The sequence below is a fragment of the Rhinolophus sinicus genome, chromosome 1 (assembly GCF_057876585.1).
Source record: "Rhinolophus sinicus isolate RSI-liver-muscle chromosome 1, RSI-T2T, whole genome shotgun sequence".
NCBI lineage: Eukaryota > Metazoa > Chordata > Mammalia > Chiroptera > Rhinolophidae > Rhinolophus > Rhinolophus sinicus.
This window is the reverse complement of record NC_142501.1, coordinates 78,195,434-78,218,810: the sequence shown is the minus strand read 5'-3', so window position 1 is coordinate 78,218,810 and position 23,377 is coordinate 78,195,434. Positions and strand designations below refer to the sequence as shown.

At 33.8% G+C, this 23,377-nt stretch overlaps 1 protein-coding gene across 4 annotated transcripts in view; it reads right to left on the bottom strand.

Annotated features, from left to right (window-relative positions):
- TMTC2 (transmembrane O-mannosyltransferase targeting cadherins 2) overlaps positions 1 to 23,377 on the bottom strand; it is a 388,309-nt gene that overhangs the window by 95,062 nt on the left and 269,870 nt on the right. For all 4 annotated transcript variants that reach the window (XR_012493907.2, XR_012493906.2, XM_074325339.2 and 1 more), the window contains exon 8: positions 16,805 to 16,926. Coding sequence is in view for 2 of the 4 variants with exons in the window: in XM_074325339.2 (XP_074181440.1) it covers positions 16,805 to 16,926 (122 nt within the window). In the remaining 2 variants the exon portion in view is untranslated. The remainder of the gene's footprint in view (positions 1 to 16,804; positions 16,927 to 23,377) is intronic.

Below are 23,377 nucleotides of genomic sequence, written 5' to 3'. Positions count from 1 at the left end.
CATTAACATGGCACTGTGAAGACTTCGGGGAAAATACAAGCTATTAAATTATTAACTCAGAACAGTTTTTATTTTTAAACTCGCATAGATGTGTTATAAAAAAAAAAGAAACGTTGGCATAGAGGAAAGAACTCAGCCATGGAAATCAGACAGACCTGAGTTTACCATCTCCTCAAGAACTATCCCTCAAATAGCTAGGCTACTTGGGCAAGCTGTTTAATGTCTCCAGAATACATTAGGAGGATAAGAATGCTACCACCAGATAAGGTTACACCTGAGACCGTACAAGTAAAACTCTCACAACAACGAGTAGTACACAGCAAGTGCTCAACAAATGTTAGCTATTCTGTTTGTGTAACAGGGATGGCAGTAGCTACCAAGCAATATCTTAAAAGAATTAAATGAGGTAAATTATATTTAAGAAGCATAACACAGCAATACATTGAGAGCACGCACCAAAAACTGTCAGGTCTCTTCTTAACTAGACCTTTTATACTTACATCCATTGACCCATAGGTAAGTCATGGAAATATATGATTATTTTTCATTTATTTAAAATAGCATTCTTGTAGCACACCCACATAAAGAACTTTGTGCTCCAAAATACTTAATTAGATCAACCACACTGTCTATTGTTTTGGAAAGTCTTAGGCTATTGTGGGCAAAGTTTGCCATTGGGATAGAGAATTTGAAGAAAAGCAGAATCAGGGAGAATACCAAAGCTTGAAACTGAAGTTTCAGTAAAAAGAACTTAGGACCGCTTTTGATTAAACTGGAAAACCCACGTAAATACTGATGCCAGTCAAAGAATACAATCCCCCCACCCAGAAATATGTATCTTCCCGAAGGTTCATTTACTCTGAAATGCTGACATGATTTAGCAAGTTCAGGTTGAACTAGTTAGCATGTTTTAAGCTGCTACCAATTTTAGAATAATAAGAAAGCAAAAGAATTATAGTTGAGTCTCAATATTGAAATATTCAGATACCTGGTATTTCATAGAAGCAAAATTTTATTTAATCAAAGTACAATTTCATTCATATCTGTCATACTTCACTTTTTTTTCAAAATAAATGGCTATAGATGACCGTGTTAATATTTCTTTATTTTATTTTTAAAAGTAGTAAGAAATATGGGATAGGCAACAGAGGGAGAAATAAAAAGAAATACAGAGAACACCCAAAGAAGACATTATTTCCAGCAGATAGCTTCTGCACTAAAGGATAAGCAAGAAACACAGAAAAGGGTAGCGCCAGACTAACCAGATTAATGATCAAAGAAGTTAGAAAAGTGTAAGACTAAGCTATGTGCCTAAATAAGAGTCACTTAAAATAAATCATACTATTTTTAAAAAAGATTTTAGAACATATTTATTCTTTCAGGGATAGTGACAGTTGTGAATTTGGGTGACTTACAACAATAATATTAATCAATTCATTTCACAAATATTTGGATAGCTACAATGTCATTATGGAAAAAAAAAATATTCCTAAGAATTCCAAGTTAAAATTTCTTAAAAATATCTTTTAGCACAGTAGTTATTTAAATATTTGTTTCAAATTGAGTAAGCACTAGAAAGTTAATGCTTTCTAAGCTCACAAATGAGCTTTGGCAAAACTATAGCAAAACTGTAAAAAAAAAACTTGCTTCTTCTATAATCATCATCAGTATAAATTCAACCTGATCAATTCCTGTAGAAAATATATTGCTCTCTATCCCATCAAATTTATATATCAAGGTGATTCAAGTAAAAAAAAAAAGTGTGTGTGTGTGTGTGTGTATATGTGTGTGTGTATATAGATATGTACATATATATACATATATATAATAATTTCTATGAAACATAATAGAATAATAAAATGAAAAACAGAGTATTATCTGTATTCTATTGTACCTGTCAGAAGAACACATATTCATTATCATCACTACCACTGTTTATGAAATACTACAAATTCCTTCTGAAACGAATGATTTATATTGTGTGCTCTTCTGAGATTACATTCCAAAGCTATCAGAGCAAAACAGATAGCCAGAAGATCATACTTCACTATATCAAGTGGAAACAAATAAAGGAATATATTCAATTCTGCATCTTTTATTCCTATCTTTCAATAATTATCAGTATTTCTATAGTTATAGGATTACCATATCATTTTTCCTGAGACAAAAATAAATTATTCTGTATACTAAAATGTTGTTAGCCAACTATCTGACCCTTTAAATTCACTCTTCATCCATTTTTCATGCTGAGAAATTTTGACATTTTTAACCAACAGAATGCAACAAGAAAAAAATGTAAATTCTCATATTTTTTTACATATTTTTTAAAGAATATCACCCCATTTTATTACAAAAAGTATACAAACACAGGGAAAATTCTATATGTTAATAATGCTTATCATTGGGAGGTAGGATTATGGGTGATTTTTTTTAGTTTCTTCTGTATTTTCCATGTTTCATACAATGAACATACATCACTTTTATTATCTGGAGCAATGTTATCCCGATTCCAGTTCTAGTTGGGGAGTTGAATGATGAAAGGCAGTCAGCTTAGGATTTTGTTTGTTCGTTCTTTTAATGCCAAGTCACTGTGCTTTGTCCATCAATCGAAATCTTATCCATTTACAAGGTGAAAAGCTCCAGGTGTCATCTCAGTCTGTTTCTATTTTTTACTTATTTTAACCTACTTAAAACATCAACTTTTTTCCCTTTCTGTCTAATTACTTATATAAACCTTCACCTTTGCTATACATCCTCTCAAACTTTCATTTTTCCTTCTCTTATCCTTTCCTTCAACTGTACAGCATTAAAAAGAATTATTAGTTTAACAAAGTTATTTCTCTACAAGTTCCTTCTTAAGCATCTAAAATAATGAATGAGTCGGAGCTGATACCCTCAACTTGCTCTCAGTCCAATGGGGAAGACAGACATGAAAACAGCTAACCATAACAGAAGGTGATGAACCTACTTTCATGAGAGCACAGAGAACATAAAAATTAAGTTAGCGAGGAAAGTTAATGATGTGTCAGTGTTACGTCCCGAAAACAAAACAAAAAAAAAACTATACGTGAAATAAGCCAATCTTCAGATCCATTTCACTTAAATTCAGTCAGTAAGTATTTAACTATGTGCTAAGCACCAAGCTAGTAATAGTAATGAAGAAGCAGGGTCCCTGCTCTCAGTGTCTACAAATAACAAACAATAGTAATATAAAGTGTTCAGCTATCATCGGGTATTCATGTGCAGTAAGAACCCTAGAAGAGAAGCACGAGGGCCACCTGAAAGAATCAGTTAGCTATTTTATGAAAGGGAGTGTTAAAGATGGAGACTGAATAGATATGTCAGATGTTTCCAAGTGGAGTGATAGGAAAATGATATTCCAGGCTAAGACAGTATGTTTGGAAACAGGGGAACAAGGTGCTGGTCTACCGGTTTGGAAACGAGGGAGTGTGTATGACAGAAGGCAAAAGCAACTACACATATGAACAGATCTCTGTTTGATAACATGTTGTTGTTGTTTTCCTCCAGGGGGGACAAGTTAACAATTTTAAATTAACTTCATATGAATACTGGAAAATGAACAACTAAGAAAATGTATGGCGACAGTGAAAGCCAGGTTTCTCACTCTTGAAACGGGAAGTTAAGAAAAACAAGGGGAGGAGGCTAGAAAGATCTGTATGGTAATGGATTAGAAGTAATGGATTATAAGACATCAGTATGCACTTATGTTTAGTTTAAAATATAATACAGGTAGTTGCATATACAATACTTATGTATTATAGATATATGTATGAGGTCGGACAATCAAGTTCGTGAACTCATCCTAGAAAAAGTGCTACATACCTCACTGCTGAATATCATTATGGTCACCTTTGAGGTACTCCCCTTGGGAAGCTGTGCACTGATGCCAGTGCCTAGTCCACCCTTCAAAGCAATTTTAGAACTCTTTCTGGAATGGCCATCAGAGCTGTTGTCATCTTACTCTGATGTCCTGAATGTCATCAAAATGTCTTCCTTTCAATGTCTCCTTTATCTTCAGGTAAAGAAAGAAGTAATTGGGGGCCAGATCAGGTGAGTAGAGAGGGTGTTCCAATACAGTTATTTGTTTACTGGCTAAAAATTCCCTTGCAGACAGTGCTGTGTGAGCTGGTGCATTGTCGTGATGCAAGAGCCATGAATTGTTCGCAAAAAGTTCAAGTCCTTTTCGTCTTTTTCATGCAGGCTTTTCAGCACTTCCAAATAGTAAACTTGGTTAACTATTTGCCCAGTTGGTACAAATTCATAATGAATAATCCCTCTGACATCAAAACAGGTTAGCAACATCTTTGCAACAAATTTGTGAACTTAATTGTCCGACCTCGTATATGCATTGGTTAGTATACAAACATATATCTCCTTGTTCTGTCATGTGAAACAGTGTAGAAATGACACCCCAGTTGCACTAAGGACACCTAAAACCCAGATGTGGATTTCTAAACTATTTTCCAATGAAAGGACTCAGGGCTCCTTGGAAAAAATGTCTGACGGTAGGACTTGGGAAGAAAATATATAAAATGATTCTGAAGCATGTTGTTATGACAGAAAGTAAGAAAGCACCCAAAAGAAGACAGACAGACAGACACACACACACACACACACACACACACGATGGAAGTATGCTAAAGGGACATAGAAGCCTATGAAAGAACTCTCACTAGTCAAAGCTAGGCAACAAGACCAATCTGAGCAACACAACAAGTAGTAGTAATGTATTATAGCCCAATGGATAAAATAAATTGAGTCCATGCTAATAAAATTTTCAATAAATAATTGGGGAGAAGAGACAAATCTCCATGCAGAAGAATCCCAAATAATTTATATAGGTACCCTCTCTTCAGGAGAAAGAACATAATTCCTGTTACTTAAGTGTGGATTGCATATAGTGACTTCTTCCCAAAGAGGATGGAAAGGCAGGGGAGAAAAAGAGTTTCTTTACACTGGAGAAATGTGAACACAAGTACCTCAAGCCAAGTCATCAAAATTAACAAAAATAGTGATACGTCATATTGATAGCAAGTAACCTGGATTTGATGTGATGAGAATGACACTTTCTCTCTGTGGTCTTCCTCCTCAAAACATAACCTCAGTCTAATCTGACAAAACATCAGCCAAATAACCATTGAAGAACGTTCTACAAAACACATGATCCATATTCCTCCAAACTGTTAAGACCATCAAAAAGAAGTGAAGCCTGAGAAAGTGCCATAGCCAAGAGGAGGAGCCTAAGATGACAAGCCAACTAAATGCCATGTGGTATCCTGGATGGGATCCTGGAACAACAAAAGGACAACAGGGAAAAACTGAAAATACCTGAATCAAATATGGACTTTATTTAATAATATCAGTATTGGCTCATTAATTGTAACAAATGTACCACACTAACGTATGATGTTAATAATAGATGAAACCGGGTTAGGGCATACTGGAACTCTCTGTATTAACTTCACAATAATTCTGTAATCTAAAACAAAGAGTTTATTTAAAAATAATTTCTTAAAAATCTAATGTAAATGCCACAAAATTTTAGCTTTTGTTTTATTTAAAAATGCATGGATATCTGTTGCAATATTCTTTTTCCAAATGCTTGAAACAGTTTGTAACAGTAGCAAATTGTTAAGATAAAAACTTTTTAAGTAACTATTCTGACTTGAACTGCTATTAATAAATGGGAGGGTGAGAGTACTCTAGCAAAGAAAACTACTTAAACAAAATCATAACTATTTCCTCTGATGTACTACTATTCTTTGCAGGATATAAATATTGGCATTTAGTACAGGGAAGTCAGGAGAAGATTTTAAATATTGCAATGATCAAATTCTATTTCTACTTCATGAGTTAAAAACAAAAAATAATTTTCATCGGGTCACAAATTAATAAAATGAATCTCCTCTTTCAAAATTATGACTTACATTTAATGAGCATAAAAGCAAAGTTGTTTTGTTCTACCTGTACTTGGAAGATTGTAAACATATCCTCATCACATTATAACATTATCAACTGTAGTTCAACTCACTTTGGTTTTGGACAAGTTTAGCAAACTTGGCCATTTTTAGGGTAACTCTAGCCCCGATGTGAATAACAATGATTTTTATTTCTTCCAAAATGTTGACCTTGGTAACACCTCCATCCTGGAACTTTTCTACTATCTCTGTCCTCCAATCATAGAGGAAAGCAAAGAACAAAAAACTACACTAAATTTTTACTAAATTCTTAGATGTTTAAAACTGAATGACTACTTAAGAAAGAAGAAAATAACTAGGCTAGCAATATCACAGATGTTCTGGCTCCAACACACTGGTCTACCAAGTAAAAATCAGTGTCTTTTTAATGGATGTATAGAGAAAGTGACAAAAAAATGTATATACATTTTAAGAAAGGAAAAAACTGTATTAAAATTACACTGATAGTAACCACTATTGAGCACCTCTTGTAACTGCAGAAGCCAAACACAATTTGTACTCATCTTTTGTTACCGGTATATACTGAGTATTACAATTTTTATACAGTTTTTTCCTTTCTTAAAATGTGTACACATTTTTTTGGCACCCTCTGTATTTCTGGAACTTCTGCTGCCCCTTTCAGTTTATTATAAAGTTCCCCAGAGTTCATCTGACAGAACATTCTTTTCTCTGGATGATAAGAGATTCAACTTCAAAAAAGGGTTCCATGATAAATATTCTAAGTAGGACTTTAAATACAAAAAGACTTTCATGTCTTTTAATGGGTAATACATATATTAACATACTTTATTCAAGAAAGAAATACAGTATTCAGCTTTTCCCACACTAATTTGACTTTTTCTTTTCTTTCTTTTTTAAAAAAAACATCTAGACATACTAATGTCTATATAATACATGTTGGGAATATATTTTGTATATTTTGGGACTATTGCCTTCAATAGAAACTATCAAAGCAATAATGGCAGTGGTAAATCTTCTTGGCACCCTAAATTTCACCATCTTTGAAATCCCCCCTTTAATTCTCAAGTAAAGCAATCCTTGTCATGTAATATTACTTATTGAGTCAGCTTCAGTATGTAAAGTCAAAGCAAAGGTATCAAATTCAACAAGTGCCTAATATATATGGGCAGTTATTCACATTTATAGGTTGAGTACTGTGGAAGTGGTGAGGAGAAGAGGGTGGAAGACCCTTCCCTCTTCCACGTAAGTGGAAATGGAGTGGATTATTAGCACTTGTGGAAAATGTGCATCCTCGGTGAAAACAATGAAAACAGCAACCTTAGGAAACTATCCTAAGCCAAAGCAATAGATTTCAACTTTAATCTTATACTTCTGCTGAGGTAATAATCTTTCAGCTATGCAAAGACGTCTTAAAACATTAGACCATAGGCTCCTGATCAGTAATTTTCTGCTTAACACGTTGCGTACGGATCACGAGAATCTTCGTTTTTTTCTGAGTCATGCATTAAAGACGGATAACGAGAATTCTCGTTTTTACTGTTGACTCTTTTTACTTTGCACATTTTATTGAATTATTTGTGTTTCGTTAATAACAAAGAAAGCTGCTTTCTGCAGTATCACACCAGGAGGGATTACTAACAGCATAGGTGAGTAAATCCTAAAAAATTCCATAGAAAAATAATAAATGACATAGAAGCATTTACGCTTTAAAGAGAAGAGTGCATTTTAAAGTAGTTTCTTTTAAAAACCTGCCGGAACAGAGGGGTATGAGGGATTGAAACCCCGCCGTACAGAACGTGTTAAAATGAGCAAATTTCGGATTTAAGCAGACAGAAATTCCGTTCTTCCAGTTACTGCGGTTTTATCCCAAGAAATAAAAAATAAAAATAAAAAAGAAGTAAACTTAAAAAAAAAATAGAGCAAACTATATAGGAGATAATGTCTTCATGCTCCATTTCTCAAGGACAAAAATTTACCAGAGTGACCATTACATGTAACAACTATGTTATCTATTTCTCCATTATGAGACATTATAATGCATGAGTTTCTACAATGGTCAGCACCCATCTTAAACCCAGTGCCACAAGCTAATGTCAAGCTCACCAAAGAGCCATACTTACGTGTGAATTCTCACATTGCTGTCTTCCACCTATTGTTATTACAAAGCACACTGAATTACAGTGTAGGCTGAAAAATGTACCTCATCCTATCGCTTTTGACAAAGAACCTCAATTACACCTCAGAAATGAGCCTCAATTATACCTGCAATTTTAAGCCATTTTAAAGAATTATGCTTTCCACTGGGAGAAGAAATATTTTTCAGCAGGTAAGTGCTCAGGTGCTCTGGCTTCAAATCAATGTTCTATCAATTAAATGTTTACCAGGTAAAAAGTCAGTGGTCACTTCATTCAGGCCTCCCACCCTGTCTTCCCTTTCAGTTTGGAATGTCATATTTCCTTCAAACTTAAAATATAAGAGAAACTACATACCATATATGGTATACTATACACAACATGTTTAAATTAAAAATTCAACTTTAAACTTCACTATTACTATTTCCTGTGATTTCACATATATAGGTACCTAAATCCTTTTTTTTCCATTACCTATGTTAAAATTCCTTTTTTTAAATTAATGATATACAGAGAAATTGACTTTTCACTTCAGAACTGCTTTACAAGAAAATCTAAAAACTGAATGAAAATTGTTTAAAAAAAAATCTGCATGCCTTTTGAAATTAGGCTTTTTACGTACATGAGACACAGTATATGCATGTTTTGTCATAATAAAGAAAAGGCTAGAGAGGAATTTCAATAGTACAGCTTTCAGAAAAACCAAGGGGTAGTGCAGGCTTTCCACACAGATCTGGACTTAACCTCTGTGAAGCTCAGCATTTATCTATACAGTGAATATACAGACCATGGGAATAGAATAGCATAAATAAAATGCCTAGCTCATTGCGTGATAGAGTCCGAGCTCATCCATGAAGTACTGTGGCTGGCATGACCACTGAAGAAGCAAAGTAAGGGGCCAACCTATATGTAATATTTAAGTCTTTGTTAGGTAAGATGTATATCAAGGGAGATGGGAAATTAATTAGAAGTTCAGATGGTCTTAGACACTCAGGACTTGGAGAAATACAAAGCTGAACTCAGAATTAACTATTGTTTGGAAGAAGTATGATTTCATTAGGTTGGTGCAAAAGTAACTGCGATTTATGCAATTATTTTTAACCTTTTAAACCGCAAATTACTTTTGTACCAGCCTAATAATATAAAACTAAGGATATAATCTACAGCTCTGCAGGCTTCATGCTTCAGGTTGCTAAGGCTCATGGGCCTCAAATGTAATGTGGTTAAACATAAGGGAAAATGACAAAAACATTATGGATTTGTGAATATGTTGATGGCTGAGCTGGTTTTGAACCTATTTATGAGACTGCAAAAATGAACACCTTCACATCTTCGAACAGATCTGGCTTCCATTATGTATATGCACACACGTGTGTGTATGTGTGTATAAAAATATATATATCCAGATCCAGATTCTACAAGAAAAAAAGGCAACTTCCTTTTGTAAAAGTTAAAGATATTTGCTTTTGAAAACGTATGTTGTCTATACCACCTTTCCTAAAGGTAAGCATACTAAGACTAGGGTGCTGTTTTAACAAGGAAAGATACTCAAATTTTCTCTTATTAGAAAAAAAAAACCTATCAAGCTAGGAAAGTATAAAACAAATTAAAAGTAGAGTTTAATTTAACTCACATTAAAATCTTTCCATGCTTTATTCCAAGATAGGAAAGTCGACGTGATGAAGTAGAAAGACTATCAAGCTGGAAATCATGACCTTTAGTCCTTCGTGTAGTGCATCAGTGGGGCTTATCACAAATTAAAGCACTGGACAGTGAGGGAAAAGTGCCTGCTAACTGGCATGGGATCCTATATTTATAATAAAAAGGAAAGAGTAAGGGAATAAAATTAAGGCACTGACATAATGGCCCTCTCTGAAAACAGAAGCCATTTCCACCAGTCACAAAGCATGGCAGCCCACAACTGAAATAGCTGTCAGTGGTTCTTGCTATGAATTTATCCTAAACAGAATGCACTGTGGCCTCCTTGAGGCCAAGGAAATGCCATGTTGGTCTTTGTATCACCACTGTTTATTATAGAGCATGAGACAAAGTTCAGGCTCAGCAAATGTGTGTCAAATGTAGGTTTTTATAAAGGATTGTTTTTTCTAGGATCCTGCAATAAAGCCCGGCTACATTTATGGGGCACACCACTTCTCCATCTGCACCCTTCCAATAACATAGGGTATCAGAGTACTGGGGGTATTATGAGGGCCTGAGCCTGCGGGGCTATTTAAATTGCACTATATGGTAACTACAGACCAAATACAGAAACCAAACAGACAAAACAGTAACAATGAAAGGTAAGTTAGTTTCAAAGCAGTATAATCCTATTCACCCCTAAATAAAAAGCTACCATTTCTGTTCAAACATAGCTGCATGCATATGCAGATATAAAGCAGCTACAGTTATTTCACATCACCTTTAATACCAGAGAATTTGAGTATTTTAATTATTATTCCTGAGAATATCTGGCAAAAGGAAGCATCTTTTATGATGACTTCTACTACTGACATACAAAAGCAAGAATAAAAGCCTGGGATACTTCAGAGATATTTGGATCCTATGTTACTTAGTTGCAATAAGAAGAGTAATTATAAGATTTATTCTAAATAACAAAATCCATTAATTTGGAGTAAGGGGGTAGTTTCTAAAAAATAAACTATCACAATCGATTATGCTTCAGAGTAGGAATAACACAATAATAACTATATTATCTTCATAATGCTAATCATAAAATTTAGATGAGGCAATTTCATATAAAACGCTTAGCTTAATACAGTACTGAATTAAAACTTTTTTCTAAATTTCACCCAATATTTCAGTAGCATAATGTGTGTTATTTCTCCTTCTCTTTTCACAGAATAAATTTTGCAACTTGAATTGGACATATCCATAATAATCATTCAGTCAGAGTCACAGGAAAAATGAATTTTTTATTCCTCTACCCCTCTAATCTAGACATGGTTGCAGTATTTATAATGAAACAAAACAACCTGTTATTCAATGTGCAAAGAAGTCTGCTCTAAAGTGGACCAAATGAAAAACAATGTCAGCTCTCAATAGTAATTAATTATTACAAAAGACCCAAGGAAACAAAAGCACAATACTTCAGACAGATACATAGACACCATTCCAGCCTTGGGTATGAACTTTTCTATTGAACCTCAAGTACTTTCCCAACTGAAATTTTGTGTAGCCCAATTCACTTTGGCTAGACACAGAAATCTGGCTCAGCGCTTCCCTGCAGTAGCCAGAATAAAGGCTTTCTGTATCAAGAATTACTGTCAGAGTCTCCCATACCCTTCCTCCTTGCTTTACTAACCTAAACGTGGTAGTAAAATCAGCTAACAGCCAAGTAGCTTTTACCACAATTTAAGTCAATATCAATTTTACTGGCTCACAAAAACTTCAAAATATGTGGCTTACATAAATGGAACAGGACAAAATGAAGACCAAAAAAAAAAAAAAAAAAAAAAAAAATCAAAGGACATACACATAATTATACAACATGCACAGCTTTAAAAACAAGTATAAAATCATCTGAAATACCATAATAATGGAAATGTTATTCCTGCCTTTCTCTTAATGCATGCCCAAATTTAAATTCATGGCATTAGCCCAAGGTAACAAAGTTCAAACGAGAAATAAATCACAATTTTAAACAGTGCTTGTGTGTAGTATTTTAATTGGACATGACATTGGTATGAAAGTTCCATATATTTTAAAGAGATGTCACCCAGGCCCAACTATATTTTAACATAAAGGTTACTAGTGACCCTAAGGCAGAACTATTCCCTAGGGTACCCTGAAAAATTTGTATTCTTGTTATAACGTAGGGTCTGAAAGTGCCAGTAGCCAAAAACAGAAATCCTAAGTTCATGACCTATGATGCTAATAATAAAAATGTGTTGAACCACTCAAACTACATTAGTATTCAGAGATAATATCTAAAAATATGTTATAAAAAGGAGGAAGTACTGGCTTACTTTTAGAATCTCCTAACAGGTATAACGAGGCGGGGGGGGGGGGGGAATTCCACACTTAAAATTATTTAATTAGAGTGAAAACTAATGATGCTCAATTCAGAAAACCTTGAGGTTGTATCCAATTCTACTATTTAGTACCTAAGTTATTCTTGGGTGTGTGCGTTAAATCTTTAAAGCCCATTTTCCTCATTTATAAAAAGAGAGTAATACTCATTGTAAAGATTCATGACATAACACATAGCAAGCACAGGCACTCAAGAGATGTGTCCTTCTTGTGCCCACCTCCCCTTCTAGGATCTTGGAAGATTTCACTGTGTCCACTCTAATCATGGCACTCTTATTCATTTCTTCAGTCCATATCATTGGGAATTAGAGTGATGCCTAGCATAGAGTAAAAAGTCTCAATACATGTGTTGACCACACAAAAGGAATAATAAGGAAATGAGAATCAGACTAAGGAAACACAAATATTTAAAAAATCATGAACCCACCCCTTATATAACTTAAAAGGGGAACTGCACAAGGAGGGTAATAAGGATAGTTACCAAGATAGTGAAATGCCATATACAGAAGAGAGAAAAAGATAAGACCCCGTGTCTAGAGTCAAAGGCCAGAAATGGATTTATTTCTCCCATTCAGTCAGGAAAGGGCTATTACAGAGAGATTGAGACCATGCCATGGAAATAGAGAGAAAGGAAAAAAATAACTGCTTGAAAGACTCAGGCAAGACTTCACAGAAGAAATAAATTTGAGTAGGCACAAAGGAGAAAGGACACTTTTGGTAGAAGAATGAAATAAATTTGGCTTATGAAATTTGTCAAAGCATTCTAAGAAATGGTAATTTTTGAACTTTTCTAAATATGGTAAACACTACACAAATTCTTAAAAAAAAAAAAAAAAAGAACCAAAAAATGTACTAAGTGAATCATACCACTGGCTGTAATAAAAGGACGAATAATTTGCTTTCTTTTTATTGGTCTTATAAAAATACAATTTTTATATGAAATCATACTCTGTGGTCTAAGTCTAATATAGTTGGATGTCACTTTTACATATTTGTCTTTGGTCAGTTTTGACAAAGCAATAAAAACACCCCACTCCGTTTCTGTTCTGCTTCTCTTGAGAGTAATAGCCAATTCCATTTTACAATATATTATATTTAAAGCATTCAGAAGTCAAAATGTGTGACATTTTCACCTTGCCAATTCCATGTTAAGTCAATGTCATATTACCAGGCCAAGAACCCCAAAATTAGACAAAGGCAATCCACTGGCATCGAAAATTTGCCAAATCTCCTAATTCAAAAAGAAACTGTTAAAGATGGTTTTGAAGTTTTTGGCACTCTGAGTTGAAGCCATTCCATAATAGGGTTTGTATTTCATCTAATCAGCAAATAGGAAACTATAAAAGTTTTGTTGGTGTGGGGAAATTAAAATTTGGATTGTAATACACGAGTCGTCCCTTCTACATGTTTCAGTGAATTAAAACTTCTAAATCTTGTTTTTAAAAAATAAAGCAGTCTGTAAAATATTCCTGATATAGGAAACTTAAAATATTCAGGATTGATAAAAAGAAGAGGGATAAGAAAGGACGTATAGATTCTATATCCAAAGTAGTATCATGCTGTAGGTTATTCAGAATTAAGTGCATTTAAGCTTTCATATTTTTTTCTAAGTGATCTTTCCTTTTTTTGAAAATCAGGCGTCTGAAACTTTTATAGATATTTTTTGAAGGTCTCATTTATCAATCTAATTAAAAATGTTTCCATTTGAAATCCTTAAGAACGTCTCAAAGATACTAGTATGGGCAACAGGTATATATGAATTCTATTCTTACGGGGAGCGATGTGAATTATCATACAATCAGAATGAGAAATGGAAAGGGTTTTCATAAGGTAAAACATTTTTTTCCAACTGATTAATCTTGACATATTATGGTCTTGTAAATGGCAGAAATAGCAACTTATCCCTTTCAACTCTGAGTAATGTTCTCTTTTCCCTTTTTCTATTCTTTCTGTCTGTTGGGCCCCATATTGATTTATTTCATAATTCCTTCTTTCTTATTTCCTCATCTTTTTGTGTTTAAGTGGAAAAACGTTCTCACCTTTATTCTCCTATCCTTCAAATGAAAATTGTTTTGCCATCATATTTTTAATTTCTAAAAGCTCCTTCTCATTTTTCATTATTTATGTTTTAATGACATCCTGCTTCATGAAATGCTGTTTTTGTTTTTGTTTAATTTTCTTCTGTTTGCTCCAGTGTCGTACTCTTAATAATTTGTTTCAGTTCCAATCTTTTTCACATTTGAGGCTTTCCTAATATGACTGATTACCGACCCTTAGTTGCCCACTGATATTAAAGGTAAGTTAATAAATGATGAATGACATTCCTTTGGCACAGGTGTGCTTTCTAGACTGAACTGATTCACTTTTGTGTGTCTGGTTTGGGAGCTAGTCATTTATCGGGCACCTCCAAATATAGCTGTGTGGAAATTTTTTTCTTACACTGATCAGTTTCTCGAGCAAAGAACTCAACAATTTCTTGGCACATGGGGTGTGTGTGAGGTTGGCGGGTGGGGTTGCTGGGGGAGTATAAACTCTGTGTTGCTGGTGTTCTATAGGTGGTAGGAGAGGGGTATTGAGAACCTGAGCACCCCAGTGGGAGAATTCACTCAGTGCTCTTTTCAGTCCCTCTGCATTCCACCTTCAAGTGTGCGAGCCATTCCTCGGGCCTGGACCTCTCCCATTCAACTGTTCCACCACTGTGACCTAGATGGGACTGAGTGTCTGGTTGCTCACACTGTGGACATGGGGGAGAGATCTGACCATTCCTTACATACATTATAACGGATGGATTACCCCATTTATGCTCCCTAACTCATTCTCTTCTATGCCAGCCCCTTCCAAGTCTTGAGTCTCTCCAAGTTTCTTTTTGAGTACTTCAGATGTCTTTTCACCGTTAACCCATCCCAAAGCTAGCAGCTCAGAAAAATCAAGTGTAATACCTCCTCACACTTTCTCATTTCCAAAAATCAGTTTCAGTATCATCTCTTCTTCCATTCTGATTGTTCCTGTGACGTTACTCCTTCCCAATATTTCATTCAGTCGGTTTATTCTGATGTACCCACGTGATCACCATTTGTTTGTCCACCATTCTTTCTGTACCTCACTCAGTAACGACTTCTAGATTTAATTCTGGGTTTTTTTGAAGAACATCTACTGTAATTTCTTCAGCTAAAGCATTTAGTGGACTGATTTTTATTTAATTTCTTGTCCTAGGAATTCCCTGACCACGCAAATAAAGTAAATTCAAAACCCAGAGGCTGGTAGAGGGAGGACGATAGTGACAAATTCCCAGCAGAGACTTCATTCACTTTTGTTCAGAACCCATGCTAAGACCGGAAATCCTTCCGGCTGCTTTCTTGTACCACTATGCAAACTAGTCTATATTATCCTTTCACAAAGGGTAGGAATTTCCCTGCTTTATTTGGCATCTAATTCCTGGCCTTCCAATGGTCTAAAGCTTTGTCTCGTATTCCATCCAGAACAAACAGAAACAAACAAACAAAAAGTCCCTTCCCACTGGTTGTCACAATTGGTAAACTATTTGAAATCAGCTACAGGATCGGCCTACTGTTTACTGCTCTGGTGTTTAGTTACTGCTTCATTTTTAGCTCCCGGGAAATTCTCTTACTACTTTTTGAGCTCAGTTATGCATTAAGAGCATATGTGTCATATTTTTTTGAGCATATCGAGTTTTTTATTGAGATGTTTTCTGATTACCTGTAGGATTTCTTTAATAGCATTTTAGTAGTATCTTAGAACAGATACAATAATTTTAAGTGTTTAATCTATCTGCCTCTATGGGAAATTAAATATTATTACTTTTCAATAATTATAAGGTACCTTTTGATGAAATCACTTAGGAATCACTTTCCTGACGATTTCCTCTATGTTTTTCTAGTATCATTTATTTTTATTAATATTTCCAAAAGGTTAAGTAGTGTAACTAAAATAATATAGGTAAGAGTCAGATTAGGATTGAAGGCTAGTTCTACTATTTATTAGCTGGGTGAACTCAGAAAATTTACACATTTTGGACAGTCCTCTATTGTGTAATATAAAAACATTTAATGATACTGTGAAATCCATGGAATTACAATTTTGTAAGTCATAATGGTAGAGTAGCAGCAATTTCTTACGCTTTGTGAGAACCCCTTTCATGGAACTGTGGCCTCCAAGAGTGCTCATCACGTAATGAGTGGCCACATAATGGTTCCACTTCTCTCTTGTAATGATTATAATCAGAAGGAATTCCAGGTGACACCAATCGACACATATGCAAAGTTTTGGCTATTTGGAAAGAATCAGACTGAGTCCTACATTATCGTCAATTTGGGGCTAATACTGGTTTGTAGAACATAGTCTTTATACAAATATTGTTATTAGGACAAATCCATTATGTAATCACATAATTGGGGTTCTTCATTTACATGGTTTCATTTAGTTATATCAAGGATCATGACATAGCACATTTTATCTACAAATCCCACAGCCAAAGGAATACATCTCTCCTTTATTTTCTGTAGAGGGTTCTAACTTAGTATTGCCACCATTACATCCTAACTACCCGAGTTAAGTGGCTAAGAGCCAGAACCTCAAACCACCTCTACCTCAGCATGCATGGAGAAAACCAATCGCTAAAGGGTGAGGAAGGTAGTTACTCACTGTTAGAGCTAGCAGCTTCCCATAGGTGAGATGAGCGGGAATATGGTCAGTCTTGGATCTCAACGATTCCATGTACCAGTACTCTGCTTCAGGGAATTTGCTTAATCGCATGTATGCTTCACCTGGAAAATGAATTGTGTAAATCAATCTGAGGACGTAGCTTTCCAATAGCCTTTGCAACAGCACCACATCATCATGCTTATATTCCATGAAATTGCAGATGCTTTGGCAAGTACATTCATCCATTATCTCACTTGAGTCCCCAAAAGTCATCACAATTCCATTTTACACATGACAACACTTGTGTTTGGAGAAATTCAGTGAAACGGCTAAAATAAAGAATTTTATAAGTGGTCAAGCTTTGATTTTTAACCTAAGAACATCTGACTCCCACGCATATGTCCTTTGTCACCATTTCTTTTTCTTTTTTGTTTAAAGATAAGTTTGTTCTTTCCTGTGTACAATTATTTGTTCTTTTTTATTTACATTCATTCATTCCTTTAGAAATTCAAGTATTTAGTGAATAACTACTAAGTGAAGAACTTTATGTAGGACCTGGGCGAGAGAAGTTTAAGTAAGGTCCTACCCTCCCAGGTTTATAATCTCATTGAGAAAGATTAAACAAAAGAGTTAAAAATATTTTAGTTAAGCTTTGGTGCTAGATTTTAGTTTTTTCAGAATTATTTGCATTGTATATTTTAATAAGTAAATAAAATTTACCAGTTTCATTTTAAATATCAAATGAATACATGACAATTATTTAGCATGCCAAGCACCATGCACAAAGTTTTGCTGAGGCCTTTCAGCCATCAGTTACTACTTTCAAGTTATACAAATTTAACCCACCAAATAGCATTTTACTAACAGCCAAGTTAAGAGGAAAAAAATGGAAATGAAGCCAAACGGGTATCAGTTGCTCACTTATGATAATGCCCCTCCCCCTTATATTACTGTAGTATGAAAGAATCTTCACCCAACGGGAAAATTGTGTTTTGAGATAATTTGTATATTTAAGCTATATATTGTAATTTTAATAAGCATTGCAAATGAAGAAACTTCTCACTTTCTGAGTCCAAGCAATAGACTGGTAACCTGCATTATTTTTCAAGCAGACTTTTATAGCTTAACTAATCATAATTATGATAGCTCTTTCCATTTAGTGGCATAATCAGAGGCTTTTTCTACATCTATTACCCACACTGGTTGTACATCCTTGCTTTAAAGGAAGAGCTAGCTAGCTTCCTTTTATTTTAATCATATTCTCTTTGTATTAGTACAGCACTGTCAATACAAATATGTTTAATGAATTGAATTAATTTGGGTCTCCTGACCTTTGGCGTGCCCTTTGCTCAGCTGGTTAGTAAAAAAAAAAAAAAAAAGTGGTGACAAATAATACGTAACATGCACAAAAATATATGTATCTACTCACATACATCTATGTGTATCTAGGTGTGAAAACAGTCCTTAAACTATACTATTATAAAAATAATAGCGAGAAAATGTTTGATTTTGTTTTACTAAAGCGTAAAATGTGATTGCATGTTAAAAAAATTTGGTTAGATTAAACCACATGCTCAGGGTGAGATGCAAGAAATACTGAAGCCAAACACCAAAGACTGAAATGAAATACAGAAAATACTCCTAGTTGTTAGAATGGTAGGATTAGGAATAAATTTCATGAAATTTTTCTTAAGTTTCTGTAATAATTGTATTGCTTTTATTACAATATCTCTATAAAAAGTGAAAGATGTTAGACTAATTTGTTTTATTTTGTTTTTTTGCCACATCAAACTAACATATGTTTCCAAATAAAGCAAATAATAATTTTTCTTAGGGAAAGTGAACTACTCTTCATACTGAAACAATTCTAAAGATAATTTATAAAACAGAAAGGATGCACAATCCCTAAAGTAATGAAAAATTTAAAGCTATTAATGATAAATTGTATCCAAATATTTATATCTCAAATGGGTTCTAAACCAATGGAAAACACGTATTAACTTCAGAGTCACAGTTAAAGACCGGCCTGCATGCAGGTTGTTCGAAATCAACCTGAAATTCTACTTCGGGTCTTCAAGTGCTCACAGATTACTTTTTAGAAGTTGTACAATCATAAAATGTAATATAGCTTCTATTTTTTATTTATAAAAAATTTAATTAATTTGTAGAAAATACCAGTAGGTTGTCTGTACAGAAAAAGAAGTGCAAGAGAACCACAATTTCAGAGCGCTTGGGATTCAAATCTTTATTACATTTAAGTTGTTGATGTTTGAAAATCACTTCAGAAAGTGTACTTTTTTTCCTAAGTCAGAAATCTATCATTATTAAAACCTATTTTGAAATGAAATATTATTAATATACTAAAAAACCCACGGCTGGCCTCTCGTCTTCAGTAAGAACTCATAAGCAATTATCAATTCTCAAAGCTTGTGAAATGGAGAAATACCAAAGGATTATAAATAAGAAACATAATGTAATAATGTATCTTAGCAAGTATATGAAAAATGTAAATAACCAGCCTATTTAGTTACTATTCATTACAACTTAGAAAAACTTCAGGTAACAATTCATTGTATCTTAGTAATGACAAAGATTACAAGGACAATAATTCATTAAATGCTTATTAATGAATCAGGGTAGCAAGCTACAAGGGTAGGGGGATGTCTGATTTATGTGTACTCATTCCTCACATTCCATGTCTTTATGCATGTAGAATGTTTTCTCCTTTCTCACAAGGGGCCTTCACATATTACTCCCATTCAGTCACTACCAATTAACTCTTCAGAGTAGGTTTGCAAGAGAAAACATATTTTCAATCTCTGTATTAGTTGCTTTATATATGTATCTCATTTTTTATTAAGGAATATCACCTAGATTTTACAAATGAGGAAATCAAGAAGCAGAGTAGCTAAATAAAACACAAAATATAAATGTGGAAAATGGTAAAGCAACTCAACCCAGGACAACCTGACCAACACTGCTTTAACCAACTGATACAGAATAATCACAGACTTGCCAACAATCCAGCACAGGTGAAAATTATACTCTCTGTCTTGCTCCTAGAATTGTTTTCTAGTTTGTGATATACTGACCATCCAGTTCATTTCACTTTGCCTTAGGCTCATATTTTAAATTAAAGGAATAAGGGAGGGCAATAATAATCCACGGCTGACCTTTAAAACTGCTTTTGCTGCATATGTGACTCAGTTCTTAAGGTGGGAATATGTAGCACATAAGATGCACTTTAGTTCTAAGGTTAACTTTAATACAAAAACAGTCTATAAAATTGGTAATAAAATCAAGATGCAAAACCTAAAATGCAAGAAAATGACCATGGATGAATTTAAATGTGTTTAAAAGGGAACTCAATGAAGATTTTGGCAACAAACAATACTAGTACTTGCTATATCCCTGGCACTGACAAGGTAGGGGCTTCATAGTTCTCATTTCTAATTCATAGTAGGAGTTAGAACACTCATTTATGGATGAGGAGGAAGGCTCTGGAATGATAAGTGACTTGCAAAAGGATAGTTAATAATCCTATCCTGAGAGATTTCAATGGCTCTAAAGCCCATGCTTTTTGCCATTGCATCAAAGTGCCTACCATATAAAGTTTATTATTTACTGAATACCTACTAAAGTCTTTAATATATTATCTTATATTTGTACATTATCTCTACGCTGTAATTAAAATCAGTCTCATTTTACAAATGAAGTGACTGTGGCTCAATGATCTTAACCTACTTGTTCATTGTTAAAATATAAGTAAATGCCAGATTCAGGATTCCGTTTAGTATTCTCTCTGACTTCTTTGTACTATACCATTCTGTCCAAATACTGTAAAGAATAATTACAGAGAGTATACAATAACTACAAAAAGTGCTATCAACAGATTGTTTTAGGAGAGAATGATACATATGTAATCCTTTAAGCTTGATTAAAATATTAAAATCATTAAAATTCCATGAAGGAAATGTCACAGGGGAAAAAGAAAAGTTCAGTAAATTCCGCAAGTAAGGAAGTGAAGATACTAGATTGGGAATGGGTGGAGAGAGGCGGTTAAGTCATCTTCTCTGGTACTGTAATTCTTCTTGTAATAATAGAAAAAAATGTTTATAGTACCCAGGAGGAAAGAAGCAATGATGACTATTTTTCCTTCTCATTCTGCAAAAAAAAAAAGACATAATAGGGGCACTTTTGTAAGAATGAGAAGATTTGCTGTGCAATGATGTAGTGATCAAGTTTATCACCCAGATTTATTTCCGATTCACTCGCAGACCAGAGGGATTTGGAAGTCTCCAGATTGGTTTCAGGCAGATATAAGCCAGTTTCAGATGGAGAACAAACAATGTCACTCTTCCTCTCTAAAAGGTCTAAATAACACATGCAAAAGCTAACTCCTTAAAGGAAAAAATGCTGGATTATTGATGATGTAATAGTCCAAATCTTCCTGTTTCTCATGTTTCAAGTTACTGTACAGCTCAGGCTTACAGATAAAGAATAGAGCATACAGCACCCATATTTGCCAGGGTTACCTTTTGTTTCTCCTGCCCTTGGCTCAAGATAGTATATTTCTATGTTAAGATGCAGTTCAGATTCCCTCTTGTTTCTTTCAGTTTTATTGAAATATTATAGCACGGTATAACTTTAAGGCAAACAAATAAATGACTTATATCTATTGTGAAATGATTACCATAATAAATTTAGTAAACATCCATCATCTAATACACACACACCCACACACACAGAAAAACTGTTTTTTTCATTGTGATGAGAACTTGTACGATCTCCTCTCTTAGCAACTTTGAAATATACCATACAGCAGTATTAACTAGAGTCACCGTGTTTTATATTATACCCCCAGTACTTACTTATCTTATAACTGGAAGTTTGTACCTTTTGATCACCTGCATCCAATTCCTCCATGCCCCAGATTCCCTATTTAAAAAAAAAAAAAAAAAACCCTTTGTGACCACCCTTACCAAGAGTGATCACCCCTTACTCAACTCTTACATTATTGTTGAAAAATTCTTAATTTTTAAAAAATTTTTGAATGCATATCTTGCATGACAATTTAGGTTAACCAACATGGATAAGGAATATGATGGAAAACATAAAAGTTAATGAGATATCACTCATTCCTGCCTTCATGGTACTTACAACCTAGGGACAAATAAATATCTTTGTCAGTATTTTCCATGTTTTATTTTTAGGTGCACATGAAACAAACTACACCAAAACTTTTTTTTCATGTAATACTAATAGATTTAATCTGTGTTTTAAAATGTGATTTCATAGATATCATGGTTTAAAAGGAAGAAAATATCAAGTAAATAATAAAGATGGTAAGTGGCTGTGAGTCAATTGCAACAGTGGAACAGCACACTGGGGAAAAAAAATCTATTTTTGTGAAAGGCCTCACAGAGGTTACAGTTAGGGCATTTTTCTGGCCTTCTACAGAATAATGGGAATACTCATAAAATGGCCCCATATGACATCTAGCTGGCTTCCTGTTGCCAAATACAGTGAAAGCACCTCATTGCCTATACTCCAAATTTTAGGATACTTTACCTGAAAGGCAGGCATTCTATCATAGTCTATCCAATGTCTAAGTTCCAAGTTTGAGGACTTCGCTGGTCCACAAGGTAATCATTCATTTTTCGGAAATGCTTATTTTCTGAAAAATGGTATCAGGTTTATTTCAGTGGGTTTTATACTTTGTGATTTATTGTGCTGGTCATGTTGTTTTAATGAGCACTTTACCAATCTTCAAGTCTGTTATGATTATTTCCTTTTTATATGCTACTTTTAATTTTATTTTTAGGAATTAATTTTGATACATAATTTTAAAATGAAATAAATACATTTTAATTGATTAATTTATGTCATCTTCCTGCTGAAATTATTTGCAATTGTGATGCAACACTGAATTTTGAATTAATATAACAAAATCGTAGCTGGCTGGCTTTCAAATTCTTACTTTGACATTAAATAGCTGTGAGGTTATGAGCACGTAAGTTATTTTTAGGGCCTCAGTTTTATCATTTATAAAATGAGGAGCTAAGAATAAATAACTCCTTAGTTCCGAAAATGATACAATCATTTATAGATTCACCACATAAATCATTTGTAGATTTATGCATAGTCATTTCATAAATCAGTGACAATATCCCAGTCAATATAAAAAGGAACTGCCATATTCATTGATTTTCTAGATGATCTATTCAAGATGGACTATATCTCGATCGTGTCCTGGTTATCTCTTTTTAAATTTTTAAATATATATCTTTTATCTAATTATAAACTATATGCTCATTATAGACAGTCTGAAAGATAATAATTTTATTAAATCAAATGAATTCCATCACTCATAGATAGTGAGTGATAAGACTGGTGTTTTTCCAGATTTTATTTTACACACTGAAAAAAACACACAATTATATAATAAGTAAAATATTTTCGTAGTTTTAAAGTTTAGGTTCCTTCTAGTGTTTTATTATATTAAATAAAAACATGAAGATTTTTCCAAAATTCACTTTTGTTATTCAAGATCAATAGGTAATTTTCTGTTTA